The 19718-nt window shown below is 36.0% G+C and overlaps 1 protein-coding gene and 1 long non-coding RNA gene across 8 annotated transcripts in view; one reads left to right on the top strand and one right to left on the bottom strand.

Annotated features, from left to right (window-relative positions):
* The window catches only part of LOC141394917 (uncharacterized), a 146027-nt gene that overhangs the window by 89844 nt on the left and 36465 nt on the right, over positions 1-19718 (bottom strand). The gene's annotated exons all lie outside the window — the stretch shown is intronic.
* The window catches only part of LOC141394910 (ATP-binding cassette sub-family G member 1), a 127228-nt gene that overhangs the window by 87672 nt on the left and 19838 nt on the right, over positions 1-19718 (top strand). For 6 of the 7 annotated variants that reach the window (XM_073970070.1, XM_073970071.1, XM_073970072.1 and 3 more), the window contains one exon: positions 7350-7677. In XM_073970070.1, the coding sequence (XP_073826171.1) occupies positions 7569-7677 (109 nt within the window). In that variant the 5' untranslated portion in view covers positions 7350-7568. Of the gene's footprint in view, positions 1-5510; positions 6593-7349; positions 7678-19718 lie in introns of those variants that run through there. The other variant, XM_073970076.1, reaches the window with a different exon arrangement.

Genomic DNA, 19718 nt, shown 5'->3' with positions numbered 1-19718 from the left:
CCAAGGAAGATAGTTGGTGAATTACACAAACAATTTCTGTAGCCTTATTGTGATTACGTTTTATCGCGTATGCCGACACTTCGGAGTGACTTCTGAGTGACTTCCAAGGCGATTGTTTACATTTATTTAATGATTCAACACATTTGAACAAATATAGAAAATTTTCTATCTGATGATTATATGAGGCGGTGGTGCAGTGGTAAGCATACTCGCTTTGCACTCTGAAGGTCCGGGTTCGCTTCCCAAGTCAGGCAACAAAACATCACATTTTTAAAATGACAAAATTAATGTAGGCGGAACTTGCAAAGAATAATTTCTCTAAAAGAGAAGAGAAATAAAAAAATAAATAAAAATAAAAAAATTAAAAAACTAAATAAAAATAAAAAATAAATAAAAATAAAAAAATTAAAAAAATAAATAAAAATAAAAAAATTAAAAAAATAAAAATTAAAATAAAAATAAATAGAAAAAAAATATTTTTTTTTAATTTCTAGAACTATCGCCGAAATGATCTTCTAGAAGCGTCGCTGGAGTGACTTCCAAGACGACACGCCGGCGTGGTTCATTTATTCACAACGGAGGTCACTTCAGGGTGACTTTTGCGACTATCGCCGCGACTGTTTTCATCGCCCTGGGCGACACGCCTAAGTCACTTCCGCGATAGTTTTTGCTTGCAGGGAAAAGACCCTGTAGGAAGCATGGGGACATGTGTCGACATGTCACCACTTTGTCTACTATTATGGTGACAAAGTCAACACTTTGTCAACAGGTTGTCAACAATTGATACTTTTACCTTAATAAGAAGAAACATTGTTTATAGTAAAAACTGATAGCCCAACGAAGCATCTTCTTAGTTTTTCTTCATTTTCTTAATTGTTTGGCATAAAGTACTGTGTTTTTGTGAAAAATCAATAAAATATATAATTTTAATAACAACAAGTATGAGCAAAGGAAATTAGGAAAGGAAAATAACAGAAAAGTGAAAAAATAGACAATTCTATATCAAAATGCAGGTTCTGAGGCGGCTGACAACATTTTTGGTGAAACTTCGACTATTAGAAATTTTATGGAATCTTTAGATAAGATGACGAATATTGTCCCGTCTCGCTGGAAGTGATGAACGCAACTTTCATCTGATATTTGGACATGGCATAATAATGAGTTAGAATGTTGAAGGGTTATTTGGCAAAAATTGATTGCGAGATTTTTGCAATGTTTATACAGCTGTATTGTAAGAAAATTTAAGGACATTTTGTTTATTTGTGCTTATTTATACATGTTTATTCTTCAATTCCTAGATGTTATATCAATGTTCAGCGAATCGCCTGATAAAAAGCTAAGTGCAGCAGAAGAAGAAATATTTTAAGCAGATAAATCACACCAATTCTTATCGCCAAGAAACACCATTTCTTAGGCGATGCTATTTCTGACAATGAAAACGATTTTTTTATTATTGGTTAGTCAACCTTGAAAACATTGGCTTTATTTACTAATTGTGTGCTTATGTGGAATCTTGCGTTTATAAAGATAAAAAGACTGTAATACGCAATTTGTACTTTTTAGTATTTTCATAATTATATGTTTTTCTTTAATAAAATATACTACTTAAACAAAAGTATAAGTTCATCGTCTTATAAAACACATTATATAGCTTTTTAATCTATAAAAAGTTTCAAATACGCCAAAAAACTTAATAGTGAACAATTTGGTACCAATGTCTCCATATGACCCTTTATGTACTATTGACTCACTACCTCCAATGTCTCTATTGACTCACTACTTCCAATGTCTCTAATGACTTACTACCTCCAATGTCTATACTGACTCACTACCTCCAATATCAACACATGGTTCCGCAGGAACTACTGACTTACTATTGACATACTAGTTCCATTGTCAGTACTGACTTTCGAATGACACGTTCATACAAAATGTCTATAGGAAATTACATTAGTTGTCTACAGTTTGTCAGTAGTACTGTTGACAATGTCAGTAGTAAGTCAGTATAGATTCACTATTGACATTTCCTACAGGGGAGGTACGTTCAAATTATGGATAACAAAAATTATGAATGGAATTAGTAAAAAAATTCATACTTTTGTTTTTTCTGTGTATAAGACCTGTTAGCGGTCTTTTAAGTGCCGACAAAATACGTTCTAACGGTCTTCTATTACAATAGAATATCGTTTGAGGGCATTCTTCAACGATAGAAAAGTTTTTAACGGCTTCAGTAATGCAAGAATACCTTATAACAATAGATGGCCTTTAACAATATTCAATAAGGATATAACACGTTTTAACGGTCTTCTTTAAAGCAAGAATTCTTTATAACGATATATGGATGGCCTGTTAGACTATACACTTATAACATGTTTAAGTGCATTATCTCGATTTATTTGACAGATATTGTATGAAAATGACAAGTTAAATCGACTGGATTTGCTAAATCCACCATAGTCTAAACCAGCGATGACCACAGAAATACAACCAAAGCGAAGACATGTATGAACGTATGAGTGAAAAAAGCAACAACCACATTATGTTTTTGTTTGTTTTCATTAATTTACACTGTACGTGAGAGATATAAGACTTCTTAGTGGTCTTCTATAACGGAAAAATACCTAAAGGGTTTCCTATAACGATACAAGACCTATTAACGGTCCTCTATAGCGATAGAAGACATCTTAACGGTTTTTTATAACGATGGAAGACTTCGTAACGTTCTTTTATAAGGATAGAATACCTCTTAACGGTTTTCTATAATGATAGAAGGTCTCTTAACGGTCTTCTATAACAATACAAGAACTCTTAACGGTATTCTATAACGTTAGAATGTCTATTAACGGTCACCTATAACGGTGGAAGAACTTTTACAGTCTTCTATAGTGACAGAAGACATGAAAAGGTCTGCTATAACGAAAGATGCACTTTAAACAGCCTTCTATAAAGATGGAAGAGTTTTTAACTTTTTAACTTGTATAACGATAAAAGGCCTCTTACAGTCTTCTATAACGATAGAAGTCCTTCTACAGTTTTCTCTAACGATTGCAGATCTTTTACAGTCTTCTATAACGATTGAAGTCATTTTAACGCTCTTTTACAACGATAGAAGACCTTTTAACGGTCTTATATAACGATATAAGTCCTTTTAACGCTCTTCTATAACGATAGAAGAAAAATTGTCTTCTATAACGATAAAAGAACTTTTACAGGTCTTCTATAACTATAGAAGACCTCCTAACGGTCTTCTATAACTATAGAAGACCTCCTAACGGTCTTCTATAACTATAGAAGACCTCCTAACGGTCTTCTATAACTATAGAAGACCTCCTAACGGTCTTCTATAACTATAGAAGACCTCCTAACGGTCTTCTATAACTATAGAAGACCTCCTAACGGTCTTCTATAACTATAGAAGACCTCCTAACGGTCTTCTATAACTATAGAAGACCTCCTAACGGTCTTCTATAACTATAGAAGACCTCCTAACGGTCTTCTATAACTATAGAAGACCTCCTAACGGTCTTCTATAACTATAGAAGACCTCCTAACGGTCTTCTATAACTATAGAAGACCTCCTAACGGTCTTCTATAACGATAGAATACCTTTTGCAGTCTTCTATAACGATAGAAAATCTTATACAGTCTCCTATAACGATATTACGGTCTTCTAGAAATTTTACCGGTCTTCTATAACGATAGAAGACCTTTTGCAGTTTTCTATAACGATAGAAGATCTCTTACAGTCTCCTCTATCGACAGTCTTCTATAATGACAGAAGACCTTTTCACTTTTAACGGTCCTTTTATAGTTTTCTATAACGTTAGAAGACCTTCTACAGTTTTCCGTAACGATTGCAGATCTTTTACAGTCTTCTATAACTATATAAGTCCTTTTAACGCTCTACTACAACGATAGAAGACCTTTTAACGGTATTCTATAAAGATAGGAATCCTTTTAACGCTCGTCTATAACAATAGAAGACAAATTGTCTTCTATAACGATAAAATACTTCATAACAGTCTTCTTAAACGATAGTTTTGAAGTTTTCTATAACGATAGAAGATCTCTTACAGTATCCTATAACGATAATAGATCTTTTACGGCCTCCTATAACGATAGAAGACTTCATAATATTCTTCTTAACCGATAGAAGATAGTTTACGGTCTTCTATAACGATAGAAGAATTTTATCGGTATTCTATACTGATAGAAAACTTCTTAACGGTCCACAGTAGTTCAGAATCGTTTTTCCCTTGTTAAAATTCTATAACTGTTGAAAGGATAGCGATATTTTCAGACTCTTATCGGTCTTCTATAACGATAGTCTTCTATTGAGCAAGAATGCCTTATAGCGATCTCCTGTAGTGACAGGTGACTTTTAAAGGTATTCTATAACAATATTAGACATCTAAACAGTCTCTTATAACGATAAAGATTTCCTAACGGTCCCGATAGAGATTTCCTAATGTCTGTCTTCTATAACGATAGAAGACACTTTAACGCTCTTCTATAACGTTAGAAGACCTCTTAACGAGTTTCTATATAAACAGAAAATTTATTAAAGTCTTCTATAACGATAGAGGGACTCTTAAAGGATTTTGATATCGATAGAAGACTTCAAAGCTGTCTTCTATAAAGGTAGAAAACCTCTTAACGGTCCTCGATAACGATAGTGTACCTATTAACGGCATTACATAACGATAGAAGACTTCATAGATGTCTTCTGTAACGAAAGAAAATCTCTTAATGGTCTTTGATAACGATAGAATACCTCTTAACGGCTCACGATAACGATAGAAGACTTTTTAACGGTCTTCGATAACGATATAACACCTACTAACGGTGTTCTAAAATTATAGAAGACAATTTAACGGTCTCCCACAAAACAGAAGACTTCTTAACGGTCTTCTATATCGATAGGATGTCTTTTGAAGGTACTCTTTAACGATAGAAGATCTTTTAGCGATCTTCAATAACGATAGAAGATCCTTTAGCGATCTTCTGTAACGATAGGTGACATTTTGAAGGACTTCTTTAACAATAGAAGATTTCTTAACGGTCTTTTATAATGATAGAAGACCTCTTAACTGTTTTCTATAGCAATAGAAGACCTTCTTACGGTTTTCTATAATAACAGAAGATCTTTTAACTGTCTTCTCTAACGATAGAAATTGTCTTAACGGTCTACTGAAATGATGGAAGAACTTTTACCTATAACTATAGAATACCTCCTAATAGTCTTCTATAACGATAGAAGACCTTTTAACGGCCTTCTAAAACGAAGGTATTCTTTAACGATAGAAGACCTTTAAACGGCTTCTATAAAGATAGAAGACCTCTTAGCGTTATTCTATAAAGAGAGAATATATTATAACAATCTGCTATAATGGTAGACCTCTTCGTCGATAACGATAGAAGACCCTTAAGAAGTCTACTATTATTATGGAAGATCGTTAAAAACACTTATTAACGATCTTCCATAATAATAGTAGACCTATTAAGGGTCTTCTATAACGATACAAGACCTTCTAAAACGATAGGACATCTTCGGAGTATTCTGTAACGATATCAGACCCTTTAGCGGCATTATGTAACGATAGAGGACCTCTTACCAATCTTCTACAACTATAGAGGACCTATTAACGATCTTTTACAACGATAAAACACCTTTTAACGGCCTTCTATAAGATAGAAGACCTCTAACGATCTTCTATAACGATAGAACTCCTTTTAATAGTCTTCTATAATGATCGAAGACGTTTTAACGATCCTCTATAGCGATAGAAAACCTTTTTATTAAAGTCCTCTTTGAAGATCACATAAGCTGTGTTCCTTTACTTACCTGAGGTTACCATTTTTACCATTTGTTACCATTTTTAACCTGCAAAGCGTTCCTTAACCCCGAAAAGTGGCAAAACTGGAAGCAATTTTTAAGAGAGTGAGAGTGGAGAGAGAGCGAAAATGGCTTTCTCTTCTACCACAGGCTACCAGCAAAATTTCTGCAGGTAAAAAATGGCAGAACTGATTTTTCGACTTTTGTTTGACGATTATTTCACAACGAAAAAGAAAATGGACGAAAAACAGAAGAAAAAGTCGAACGCTGACAAAACTAAATTAAAAACTGTGAAATAAAAGACGAAAATTGATTTTTTATGCTGCCAGATCTACCATTTTTTCCGTTCCTTTACTTTTCTGGTAAAAATGTTCATGAGAGAGCAATTTTGAGCAATTTTGACACTTTTCTCTTTTACCACCCTTACCATTAAACAGTAAAGGAACAAAGCTATAGCTGTCTTCTTCTATGTCTACACTTGTAGGAAAACATTTCTTTTTTGTTGTTGTTTTGTTATTGTTTGGTTGCAGAATTTTACATTATGTGGGCTTATTTCAGCTAAAACCCATATTTTGTTGTATTCAAATATTTGAATAACAACAAAAGGTGTGTACGATAACTTTCCCAGCAATAATTACTAAGTCAGTTCCAGCAACCTCTGTCAGTGAATTTTACTCTCTCAAGCAAGAAAAATTGCAGAAAGTTATCGAACAGCATTTTGCAAAACTTGCAAGAAAGTCAGCTGTTTCCGAAAATGTATGAAATTTGTTTTTGTTTCTTTTGATATTTTAAACCAAACGGAACAAAAACATAAATTTTAAAATTGCAGTTTACTTATTTAATGGTTTAATCCTATCCACAACGCTGTGGAATCTAAAAAAAATGTGCAATTGTGAAATTTTCTTGGCCAAAAATGCTAACATTTCTAGTTGTTTACATTGAACAGGCGATTAAAAGTCAGCTGATCAGACTTGCAAATTTTTGCGGGACAAATTTTTCCAGCAAAAATTTGCAAGTTCTCAGTCACAAAACTCTCCAAACTCGCTCTCTTTTGCTGGATAATTTTGTTATCGAACAGCATTCAGTAAAAATCTGTACGAATTTGTACAAATTTTTGGGTTATCGTACAGACCTAAAATGTTTTACAGTTTTCTTTTTTGTTTTGTTTAACCCACTGTTCAAATCAAATCATAATCAGATACGGTTGGCCACAAGCACACACAATCGTCGACGTTTGACCACTTAGTGTTTAAAAAAAATCACGTTTTACAACTACTTTGTATTGTTTTCAATGTTAAGGTCATCTCGAACTATTTCAGGCATTTTTGTTTGGCGGTTGGAAATATTTAATAACAATCATTTTATGTACTAATTCTTAATTAAGTTGTTTCGTATTGTGCGTGTGGAATGTGTTTTTTGTTTTGTTTTCAAGTTGAACATTGTTTTCTTTCTGTAATTATGCCGTAAACTTTGAAATTAATTTTGCATTTGCATTTCCCGATTCTCGTTTTAGTTTTCTAAATTCTGTCTGTGATATGTGCTGATGTGACGACGACGACAAGCTGATCTATTCGAGTGTCAGTAACAACAGTGATTGCGGTTTTAAAAGTCATACAATTGACATAAAGCTCTTCTGGAGGAAAGAGCGGAGAGCATTATCTGAAATCTGAAAACAAAAAAATCATATCTTGAGACGACGAAAATATAAACAGTTTTTTTCTTTTCGTTCAACATGGAACTCGAAATGGAAACAAGTAAAATGCTAAAACCCAACGTTGTGCGCAACATACCCATCGAATTTAAAGGTCTCACCTATGAAGTTGAAGTGCCAAAACAAAAAGGTAAGCAATAGTTTAATGAAGTAAACCCTTTAATAGAGATCCATAGGAGGTGTGATTAAGGTGTCCTATCAAGTTACTTAGGTTTGAGGCTGGGTTGAAGGTGAACCAAAAAACCACACTAAAAGTGATTATTATTAATAATTGCCTGTTGCAGAACGTGCAAGAATCTACACATTTTTACTACGATAACTATTTTTCCTTTATGTTATCGGAAAAATAGTAATAATGTGCAATTCTGGAACAGACCTTAATATATGCGTTTCCAAACACGATAATAATTTTGGATATTGTAATGCTTGGTTTACATTTACGAAATCCACTCGATTTCAACTGTCAATTTCATTGGTTAAACGTCAAATGAAATCCAATGGATTTTAGATGAGATTTCACTTAACGTTTGAGCAATGGAATTGACAGTTGAAATCGAGTGGATTTCGTAAATGTAAACCTAGCATAAAAGTATTTATTTTCCATCACTTTCATCCCTCTATTGCAATTATCGCACAGGTATTTAACCTTATAAAATATTTTTATCACGTTAAAACACTGATATGTAATTGTTATTGATTATCATTAACCAACTACGATAGATGTAGTTCGGTCAGTGACTTTGTTGTCGTCGGTGACATCTGTGTACGTCATTATTATTGGCATTACAAACCAACACTGTCATTGTCACATGTGTAAAGATGGCTTTATTCCAAGTATTTGCATTATTTGTATGCATTCAACGTAAACTAGGCCACCACCGACCGCAGCTACTGTTATAATCGTCTTTAAGTTGATTTTGTTCGACAGCAAAAAAAGAAAAATAAGCAATAGCAGCAATTTGCATAGTTTTTTGAACTTATAAGCTTCTTGTTAGCGCCTGATAATATGAGAGAAGGAATTATTTTTTTTTCTTTTGTAGAACAAAAATAACACCGGTATAATATTAATCGGAAGCAGTTCAAAGTAGGTCATTTAATGTATATTAATATTGCCCAGTCCACTATATTTCCACATTTTCCCCATTCGGCGGGTTCTTCTATACCGGATTGATCGGGAACCACAAAACACCCGTGCTCCAACCAGCCCAGGACCAATATAGATGTGCTCAAACTTCGCTGAGATGCAATAGATACCGGGAATGGGTGCATCTTCGGGGTTGTTCTGGACTCGTCCAGCGGCTGCCACCACAGTGTACAAATGTATGTTTTTGTATCGTTTTTCTGTGTTGAGACCAGCATATTGCGGAATGCCTGCTTCGAATTCTGTTGGTCCGTGCCGGGACGGAGGAAAACCCAGGACCAATATGGATGTGCCCAATTTGTCACATCAGCATCCACCACACTCAAACTTCGGTGAGATGAAATAGATACCGGGAGTGTGTGCATCTTCGGGGTTGTTCTAGACTCGTTCATGTGAAAGACTACGACAGGGACTATGTTGCTGCATGCTGTGTGAACACAGCCTCGCAGTCCCCAACGCAGCACTTAACACCAGCAATGGACTCCGATGTAAGATAGATGAAATAGAGAAGTTTACAGCGTTGTGATGGTTACAACTTACTGAGAAAGGATCGCACCAGACGTGGATATGGGGGATTAGCTCTCCTATTGCATAGATATACTCCAAGTTATAGACCCAGCATTAGCCCGCTTTTGGGAGGTCATAACGGTCTGGTCTGGAAACGACCAGAGGGGTGCTGGCCGATCAGATTGATAGTTCTACCTTTTGGATATGGGGGAGCATAGCAGATTGATAGTTCTAGCTTTTGTACGGTCAATGAGGACGCCCTACCACAATTAGCACAGGGTATCGCAGTGGCCAGACATTACCATCGTGTCACCTGTATTGGGATTCTGTAACTCATTTTTGCTGTTATCGATAATTGTCGATAAAATTAAAATGCTTATAATTTCGATAATTAACGAAATTTTTCGGTAAGTTAACGATGAATAAAAAGTAGTCGCTAGCCTCTACCGACACAAACAGTGATGCCAACTTTTCTTTATGTTTTTAGTCATAATTTTGCGATTTAATTTTACCGATTTTTGTCGGTAACAGCAAAAATGAGATACAGAATCCCACTACTGGTCTGACAAATGACGTTACCTGGCAATCCGTCGTTTCTCTTGGGTCAGACCATCTCCCCATAATTGTCTCTATAAGTAGACAGCCCGATTTCATCGCCTCTGAACGTCGCCGCACTTTCGTCAATTATAGCATAAAGTGAGAAGACCACATAACAAAAGCTATACAAAGTGAGGTCAATTTATACACCTAACTGAAAAAATTATCGTTGATGATTACATGTAGTGAAAGTGGTGAACGACTTCCATATAAATTGTGCGTAAGGGAACGCAAGGTTGACGTAGGGGATGAAAGATACCAAGCAACGGACCTGTTCAATCGTAGCGAAGATACCACAGATCCGCCCGGCCAAGTTGAGGTAAAGACAGCAATAAACCAGCTGAAGATTAATAAGGCAGCAGGAGGCGATGGCCTAAAGGTGAGAATACAGTCAGCTCTGTGCTTAATTTTTCTGCTTAGCTTATTGCTTCACTAGGCCTCTTTTTTCTTGCGTAAAATTCATGGGCACTATAAACATAATTATTTCAATATATCAAATAAAATTCAATTTTTTAATCAGCCCAATTATGAATGTCAACTCCCCGTGAGTTTCCTCACTTACTCCTTTAAATTGAAACGGCAGAAAGGCAAAACTCACGGGGAGTTGACATTCATAATCGCCCTGAATATGAATTGTTCGTAAATAATTAGTACCGATCATAAAAATTACAGCCAAATTCTGTTTTTCAGATTGAACACGTGTTTATATCAAATTGAATGTCGAAACGAAATGTCAAAAATGAAGCCAGGCAAAGAATTCAAAAGTTCAACAATTTTCAACTTTGTGGCCTGAAGCCTCGCTTCGTTGTGGTCTGTCCTATTGAAAACAGTACAATTTCACTTTTGCGCTTTGAAACGAGGCGGAAAAATAAGCAACAAAATTCCGCCTTAACAGCCGAGCTGTTCAAAACTGAAGACAACATGCTGATAATGAGTATGTATCAGATAGTTTGCACCATCTGGCTGGAAGAATGCGTACCCGACCATTGGACCTGAACAACCTATGTCTCGTCCACAAGAAGGGTGATAAGACTGTGTGTTCTAACTACAGCTCTTGTCAGGGATATTGTGCGAACGACTAAAGCCTATGGTCAATTAAATAATTGAGCCATATCAGTGACTGATCCATTTTAGACTTGGCACCATTGACAGATATTTACCCTGCGACAAACCCTGGAGAACACCTAAGAGATGCAGATCGACACCTACCATCTTTTTGTCGATTATAAAGCCGCCATCGACAGCCCCTTATGCTCAAAAGTATTCAAAGGAATGTCTGAATTTGGTATCCCCGCAAAGCTCCTTCGGCTTTGTAAGATTACAAAGATTACGTTAACTGATACTCGGTCCTCAGTTAAAATAGGACATAACCTCCCCGAAGAGTTTAGTTCCAAAAGAGGTTTCAGACAAGGAGACTGCCTTTCGTGTGACTTATTTAGCATTCTGATGGAAAAGGTTTCGTCTACTTTATTAAAAACATCAAATTAATCCTTCATGACAATATAAAATTAACTTACAATTATTAAGAATATATTCACATGAAGATTTTCGTCAATAAGCACACGTAATCACACAAAATTAAATTTTTAGAGACAACATAAATCTATAGCTGTGTTCCTTTACTTACCTGAGGTTACCATTTTTACCATTTTTAACCTGCAAAGCGTTCCTTAACCTCGAAAAGTGGCAAAACTGGAAGCAATTTTTAAGAGAGTGAGAGTGGAGAGAGAGCGAAAATGGATTTCTCTTCTACCACAGGCTACCAGACAATTTTCTGCAGGTAAAAAATGGCAGAATTGATTTTTCGACTTTTGTTTGACGATTATTTCACAATGAAGAAGAAAATGGACGAAAAACAGAAGAAAATGTCGAACGCTGACAAAACTAAATTAAAAACTGTGAAATAAAAGACGAAGATTGATTTTTTATGTTTCTTTTTGACATTGGTGCCAGATCTACCATTTTTCCGTTCCTTTACTTTTCTGGTAAAAATGTTCATGAGAGAGCAATTTTGACACTTTTCTCTTTTACCACTCTTACCATTAAAAAAGTAAAGGAACAAAGCTAATATTAGGCATGTCTGGTTACCCTAAAATGTTTAACAATTTGTACAAATTGTTGCTGGAAGTCGTCTGTTAACACAACAAGTCAGCAAAAGAGAGCGATTCGAGAGAGATATTTTGACAGTTCTTTTACTGAGAGTTTGCACATTCTTGCTGGACAAATTTCTTCTAGCAAGCATTAACAACTCTTCTTCTTCTTGAAAACAATCAAACATCTGTTTTTAATTTTTCGTTGATCAATGTTTGTGAAAATTAAAAACAATTTTATTGTGGAAATAGCAAGCCTAATTGTATTGCTTTTTTGGAGAACAAAGTTGCAAAGTGGGAAAAATCCTTTTTTGGATGAGTTTATTTTTTTATTTATAATAAAATACAACATTTTTGCTTCCTTCATTGGCGGAAAAATTGTTCTTTTTTGGCAAGTCAGCTGATTGCTTGCTGGTTTTTGCTGGAAAGGTGTTTGTTTACTTCTTACAATTTTCTTGCAAAAGAGAATAAAAGCTCTTTACTCTCTGAGTAAGTTCTTGCTGGACAATTCTTGCTGGGAAAGTAACCAGACAGACAGACCTATTGTAGATAAGCCAAAATTGTCTGAAACATTTCGTACGTGATGACGATTTCTCACATCAACGTTTGGCTTATAGGTCGAAGGTTAATGCGGTTAAAAGCTCTAATACAAACGGCGTTTTAAATTTTTTTTATTGTATTATTATGTAGTTCATGCAATTAAATATACAATGCATCGACCTTTTGTTTATTGTTTTTGTAAAATACTACTTGTTTTCCCAAGTTAAGCTTTATAAAAAAAATAATTGGAAGTAAATCATTCTGCGACAATATACAAATTACTTGCATACCAAACTCAGAACTTTACACAAAACAGCGGTTATGTTATTCTCTTATTATTTATGATCACTACACTCCGCTTTTAATTTATTTATTATTAATCTATTCATTATCTATTCAATTTACTTAATAAATAGCCATATCTTAATTTAATAACTCTGTTTGTTTATGTCAAAATGTCTAATAATCCAAAGCATTTAATAAACTATAACAAATTGAGGTGATAATTCTGTGGATAAAAGTGTGACAAGTGTCACAGGGGGCAGTGAAAACTATAATTTGTCACACTCACTCACACATACTCATCAAATGTTAAGTACGTAGTACAAAACTGTGATTACTAGTCAGTAGTCACACGCGCAAAATTTGCGGTAAAGAAAATTGAGTTTTTGGGTGAGAGCGGGAACGAACATGTACAGAGGGGCTCAGTTGCATGTTTACCGGCTATTTTGATTATGTAATCGTTGATAAGCAATAATTTGCAATTTAACCGAGCAATTTTTCTAAATGTTTGCAATTATTATTTTTTTAAACAACAACTACTAATTTGATTCAAACAACATGTAATAATGATGAGTAGGGCAAATTTAATGAAGGGAAAGTCAACCAGACGGTTGCAGAAATCGTGTATGAAATAGAACGACTTATTGGTCTCATCAACTGGGCGATTGAAGAGATTAATGAAACGCAATCTGAAGAGTACCACGAAGATACGTAAATCTGAGCGAACATTGACGAAATTGGGGGCAATGAATATGAAACTTCTAATTGATCTGCAAAATGCTGAAGATTTCAACATTAGCCTTGAAGCTAAAGTGGGCGCTCATTTTGAAATTATTCGAAGCCTCCATTTTAAGGATTTAGAGTCCAGAAAGAAACTCCATTGGGTTGAAGCACCCTTGTTGTGTTGACGAACAAGTGAACGCGATAGCGACAATGAAGAAAATTAAAGGTAAGATCAATACAAAAGAAGTAGCCAAGATTGCCACATATCCAGGAATGTCTGCTCCGGATTCTTTTGGCCCGTACCAGGACGGAGGAAAACCCAGGGCAAATATGGATGTGCTCAGTTCGTCATATCCGCAAACTTCGGTGAGGTGCAATAGATACCGGGAGTTTCTGCATGTCAGGGGTTGTTCTGGACACGTCCAAGCGATTAACTATGTTGCTGCGTGAACACAGCCTCCAGTAAGTCGTTGTCATCTGAATGCATGACTCTCCCGCAGTCTCCCCACGACAACAGCCGCACACACAGCACTTAACACCAGCCGTTGGTGTTCCAATCACCAAAAATGCATCCTTTTTGCAATGAGTCGGTAGCGGCGGTGCAGGAAACCAAGCTCAACAACAACTGTAGCATACAGCGTTGTGATGGTTACAACATACTGAAATGGATCGCACCAGAAGTGGAGGTGGGGGATTAGCTTTCCTATTACAACAATCTGTTCAATACAGACCTATCTCGCTTGAACTTGGCTCTAATGACCCTAACATGGAATGTATAGGGGTAGCACTGACGTGTGGAAGTATCGAGGTACAGTTCCTCTACGAATACATCACGCTGATAAATATCTGTACTCCAGGTTATGGACCCAACATTTCCCCGCTTTTGGAAGGTCATAGCCGTCTGGTCTTGGGGGACATCAATGCAATGCATCAAATTACTGCATTTTAAGAATAGCGTCCGGTAAGACGATGAGACAATTCAAAAAAAGATAACAAAGTTGAGAAAATTTGCCAGACAAGAGAGGAAATATGAGAGCAAATAATGGAAATGTAGGGAAAAATAGGAAAGTTATTTTGCATCTCATGAAAATCTTACATATTTTTGAAAAAATAGTGGCTTTTGGATGGATATAAGAAACTGCAAACAATCGTTTCTTTTGGGTGAGATGGTCTGTTCCCCATAATCAACAGACCGCAAGATTTCATCACCTCTGATCGCCGCACTTTCACCCATCATGGGTAAGCTATTTAAGCTATTTTTAGAGAGCTCACTAATCACCGCTTCAGAGATCTGCACAACCCTTCTGATGTTCGGGTAGCTGAAAGGACTGGCATAATCACTGCTGCAGCCGCTCGCCGTATACCTGCTGGTCAAATACCCGAAGTGAGACCCAATTTCCCAGCAAATGAGCTTCTTCGTGTCAATCCCAGTGACCCCAATCACAAGCATTTGACACTGTCAAGCACTCCACACTGCTTGAGGATATCGAGCAGACTATCCTCCGGGCAAGTTTGAAACGTTGGATAATCAATTATGTGTATGTGTGAACGCCAGTCGTACGTGGAATTCTAGAAACAGGGAGTTCATTTGTGAAAGGCTGAACTCCTATTTGACTGTACTCAGTTGAATGTCATGATCGATAGCAGGAAATTTCCGACCACCAACTTCCTCAAGATTCTGAGGGTCTCGTTCTACAGCATTTTCACGACGTACGCACATGCCAAAGCTATCTGCGACAAGCTGAGATATACAAACATGTTCCTCAAGTCCCTAGCCGGCAGAACTTGGGGTGCAGCTAAAGAAACCTTGTTGACCACATGCAATGCGATGGAAAAATATTCAAACCTGTTAGAATACCGCCCTTAGTTAGAACTGCAACAGGGTGCCTCCTCATGTTTTTAGTGGAACATGTACATGAGAAGACAAATATTCTTCCAAAACAGCAACATAATGGCATGTTTTCGTTCCTGAGCCATCCCAATCACCATATGGTGTATAGGACTCCCTCACCCAGACATGTCACGAGAGATCTTCTTGATCTAGAATGAGAGGTCCAACGTTACAAGAGAGAACCCCTAGATCAACAAGCCTATAAAGCAGGATTAATTATCATTCACACAGATGCAGTCCCAGATGCCATCAACAACTATCGTGGGAATGCGGTTCAGTTCGAAGAACGCTTGCAATCTAGCCTGAACGTGAAATTAACGAAAACGATATACTGATGAAAGGTGGCGCTTGTAGAAAGAACCGCTCTCCACCATAAAAAATCCAAGCTTGACCAGACGAATATGGATAACTGCTGGTCGAACCGCAGATAAATGTAGTACAAATGGAGGTGGTTGCAATGGCAACATCAAGATGGACAGAACCAGAGCACACTGTTTCCAAGAAGCCAAAGAGCCAGAGAAGTATGGCTTTCTTCGACGGAAGGAAAAAATGCCATAGGCCACGGAAAGACTGAAAAAAGACACCAAATGAGGTGTATGAATAAAGAAAATAATGCATTTTAGTAATATTTTAGCATTTCGTATGGTAACCACCTTGGTTTACAACGCTTGCCAATCGTTTTGCCGTTTTAACGCATTTTCAGGTCTTCTTTCCAGGAAATGTTATTTTTTCGTATGTTTTTTAAATATATATAATTGTCCAACAAACATCCCACAATGAGTGCACCCCGTTTCATATTAACTTAATGATATGGGACCTACCTATCGACGAGTCCGAACGGCGTGTCCTAAAGACACTACTTGTAGAAAAGTTTTACATGGCTGAAATGCTCAGGAAAGCTTCGTTCCAGAACTAAAAAGTTTTTACACATTTAACACATTTTGCACATTTTCCACCAAAATGCGTTCCCGTACACCAAAAAAGTTGCAAAATGATCACTTCTCTTTAAACAAAAATGGCGCTGAGTAGCTTTCTCCTTAGAAACTTTTTGCACGACAAATTTGGGCGAGCAAAAATGTGCAACATGATTGCCGGCTTCTAATTGGCTGATAGGCTGACTTCGACATTCATCCAAAGCAGCCGGATTTGTACAATATCTGACTTGTGTTTCGGGTCATTATCTTGATTGAATTGGAAATCACGTCGTATACCCAAGTTGGCTTCACTTTGTAGTAAGTTTTGTTTTAGTAGATCCAAGTATTATGAATATTGTTTTGTCCATGTTTCTATCTGTAAAAAAAAAACATTGTTTCCAACCTCGGACGCTGCCGTACAGCCCAAAACCATGTTTACAGATGTGTTAAAATTCTTTATTTGGAGCTGCGTATTGGGCTTCCGCCATACATAAGACCTTCCATCTGACCCAATCTGCTGCTTTTATTTTTTTGCGTTTACTTACATATCGCTCATTTACTCAAAGGGTGGCATAACTCAAAAAACGCGGTTTCTGAGTTAGCAATTTATATTTTTTCTACGACTTCTACTTTATGTTGTGTCAAATTTGCATGCAGATAGCTCTCTAATTCGATGAGTTACAGCTCATTTACTACGAGCTTCGCATAATTCAACACAAAAGTGTTTTGAGTTTATGAAGCACTAAAACACATCAAATCATGATTGATCTTGCACAGAAATTTAGCACTGATATCTGGCTAGCTGTTTGCAAAAATTGATCCATGTAGTTATTTCATTTTTTGTGTAACAATCTTTTTAAGTTGGGAGGTCAAATTTCAATCGCCAACTTAAAACGCGTTTTTCTCGAAACTGGGTTTTTTGAGGTGTGTCACTCTTTGAGTAAATGAGCGATATGGCTTCTTAAGTCCGAAATTTTTTCTTGTTCTATTTCTCTTTGTGTTGTGTGCAACGTTCAGTTTTGGGCTTCAAAGTTAAAAATTTTTGAATTTGACGTGTTGACGCCGACGTTGTTTTTGACATTTCTTTGTTTACATGTCAAACAAATACATTGACGCATTCCGTCTAGAAATATCGGGAACCAGAGGCGATTGGGATAAATACAATAGGTGTGTCTTTTTACGTGATAATTTGTAATAATTATTACGAAATGTTACTAAATTCTGTCTTTTTACACAAATGTTCAGTAAAAGAGAGCGAACTGAGAGAACAATTTTGACACTAGTTTGCTAAGAAATTGCTAAAAGTTGCTGAAAGAATTTTTCCCAGCAACATTTAGCAAGTTCGATCAGCTGTTTTTTAACCATCTGCTAATGGTCAGCTGCTAAATGTTAATCTTATTTTTGTGGAAAAATACTATAAATAAGAACTTTGCATACTGTACATATTTTTCGCTGAATTTTCCCATTTTTAAAGTGATGAATGACCAATTTTCGTTCCTCTACTGTTGTGTGTCGGCCCATATAAAACAAAAGCTGCAGTTATACTCCCGAATACACAAAATCACGACAAAAACCAATAAAATATTTTCTAATTGAACACCACAATCAGTGTGACCATTTTAGCATCTTTGCAGCAAAATTTAGCATTATTTTTTGTATTTAGCCGCAACATTTTCATTTAGCATTTTGCAATTATTAATTTAGAATTATTCTGTCACAAAATTTCTAGCACACATTTATAAGCATGGCGACTATTTGCGTAGTGATTAAACAATAAAATATGGCATCACAGCTTAATAGAACAGATCAAAACAACTAAGATGCTGTTTTTTTCGTTTAAAACAACAAAGGGAGCGCTAAAACAACAAAGGGAGCGTTAAAACAACAAAGGGAGCGTCCATGGAATATTTGGTCTGTTCCTTTACTTTTGAAAATGGTAAAACCGGCTAAAGTAGAAAAAGTTGTAAACTGCTCCCATATGAACTGCATGGTGTCTGAAGTAAAGAAACGCCTTTCGAGTAAAAAGTCGTAAAACTTGAAGATTCTTGCACGTAAAGGAACAGAGCTATTCTCTTTGCTCCGATTTAAAGGAGTAAAGGCCGCGGCACAAGCGCTTCGTTGAGCGTCGCGTTACAACAACCACATGCAAACTTCAGGAACAAACTTGGCATCACATGTTTCATGTGGTTTTTGTTTTCAACGCGCAACGCCTTAAAATTTTGAACAATCAAAAAAAATAAAAAAAGGGAATCACGTTAAGTTTTGGCAGCTCCAAACTTTTTATACTTAATTTTTTATAGTTTTTCTTTTTGTTACAAAAGTACCAATTCCAGCCAGGTGAAGAAGTTTTTTGACCACTGGGACCAGCCCAGCAAAAATCCTCATTACAAACCTCCTTTCCCACCCATCATTTTAACAAGAGCATGTCGCGCGAAATATGTGGCTATTTTGTAACCACTGAAATAAGTAGTCAGAATCTACTCAGTATCTACTTATTTCAGTGGTTACAATCTACTTTGTTCAGTGGTTACAAAATAACCAGACATTTCGCGCGACATGCCCTTGTTAAAATAATGGGTGGAAAAGGAGGTTTGTAATGAGGATTTTTGCTGGGAGGGTACCTAATTTTAGCAAGTTCAGTCAGCTTAAAACATAAAAATACCGGCATCGAGTGATTGCCGTTATATGCGGACTATTCCGACATGTCGACAATTTTTGGTAGATACGTTTTTTGACCGCTAGAAACCCTAAAGGCTATATAATAGCAAATTCGGTATAAAGGGGTATCCAAAAAAGGCAAAATACTTGAACTCTGAAGGTACCAATATATGGAGTTATATCAAAGGGTAGACAGATATAGTCCATCTTCGAACTGCCTAAGTTTCAGCGTTCTATCTCAATTTTTGTGGATGCTAGAGTAATTACCACAGCCTGACGGACGGTCGGACGGAAATTCATAGATCAACTCAGAATTTTATCCCGACCAAGAATATACATATGTATATACTTTATAAGGTCCTAAATGATTATTCAAGTGTGTTACAAACGGAAACACAAACTTAATATACCTTCCACACTAGGGAGGGTACATTTTATTAAAAAAACTTTTTTCAATTTAGCATTATTTTTTGGCATTTTAATATTTTTTTAGCATTATTTTTATGCTTATTTAGCTTTTTTAGATCTGGTCGCACTGACCACAATAGGTACTTAAAGCTTCCGTGTACTAATCTATTTATAGCGGGACTTATGCCGCTTAAAATAAAATGCATACATTTTAATGCTTAATAAAAAAATTGAGTTTTTGTGTAATGAAATTAAAATGTACGTCATTTTAAAGCTAACATAGCAATCTAAAAAAATGTCTTTAGAATTTTCGAGATATCTCAATTGGTTAAAAAGTTATTTGGGTTAAAATTGCTGTTGGTAATATACATCATTTCATTTCTTAGTCCCGATCCACATTAGCGTGAATTTCATTAAAAA

The sequence above is a fragment of the Musca autumnalis genome, unplaced genomic scaffold, assembly GCF_047663935.1.
Source record: "Musca autumnalis isolate F117 unplaced genomic scaffold, ASM4766393v1 scaffold_2, whole genome shotgun sequence".
Lineage (NCBI taxonomy): Eukaryota > Metazoa > Arthropoda > Insecta > Diptera > Muscidae > Musca > Musca autumnalis.
This window is presented reverse-complemented; position numbering and strand designations above follow the sequence as displayed.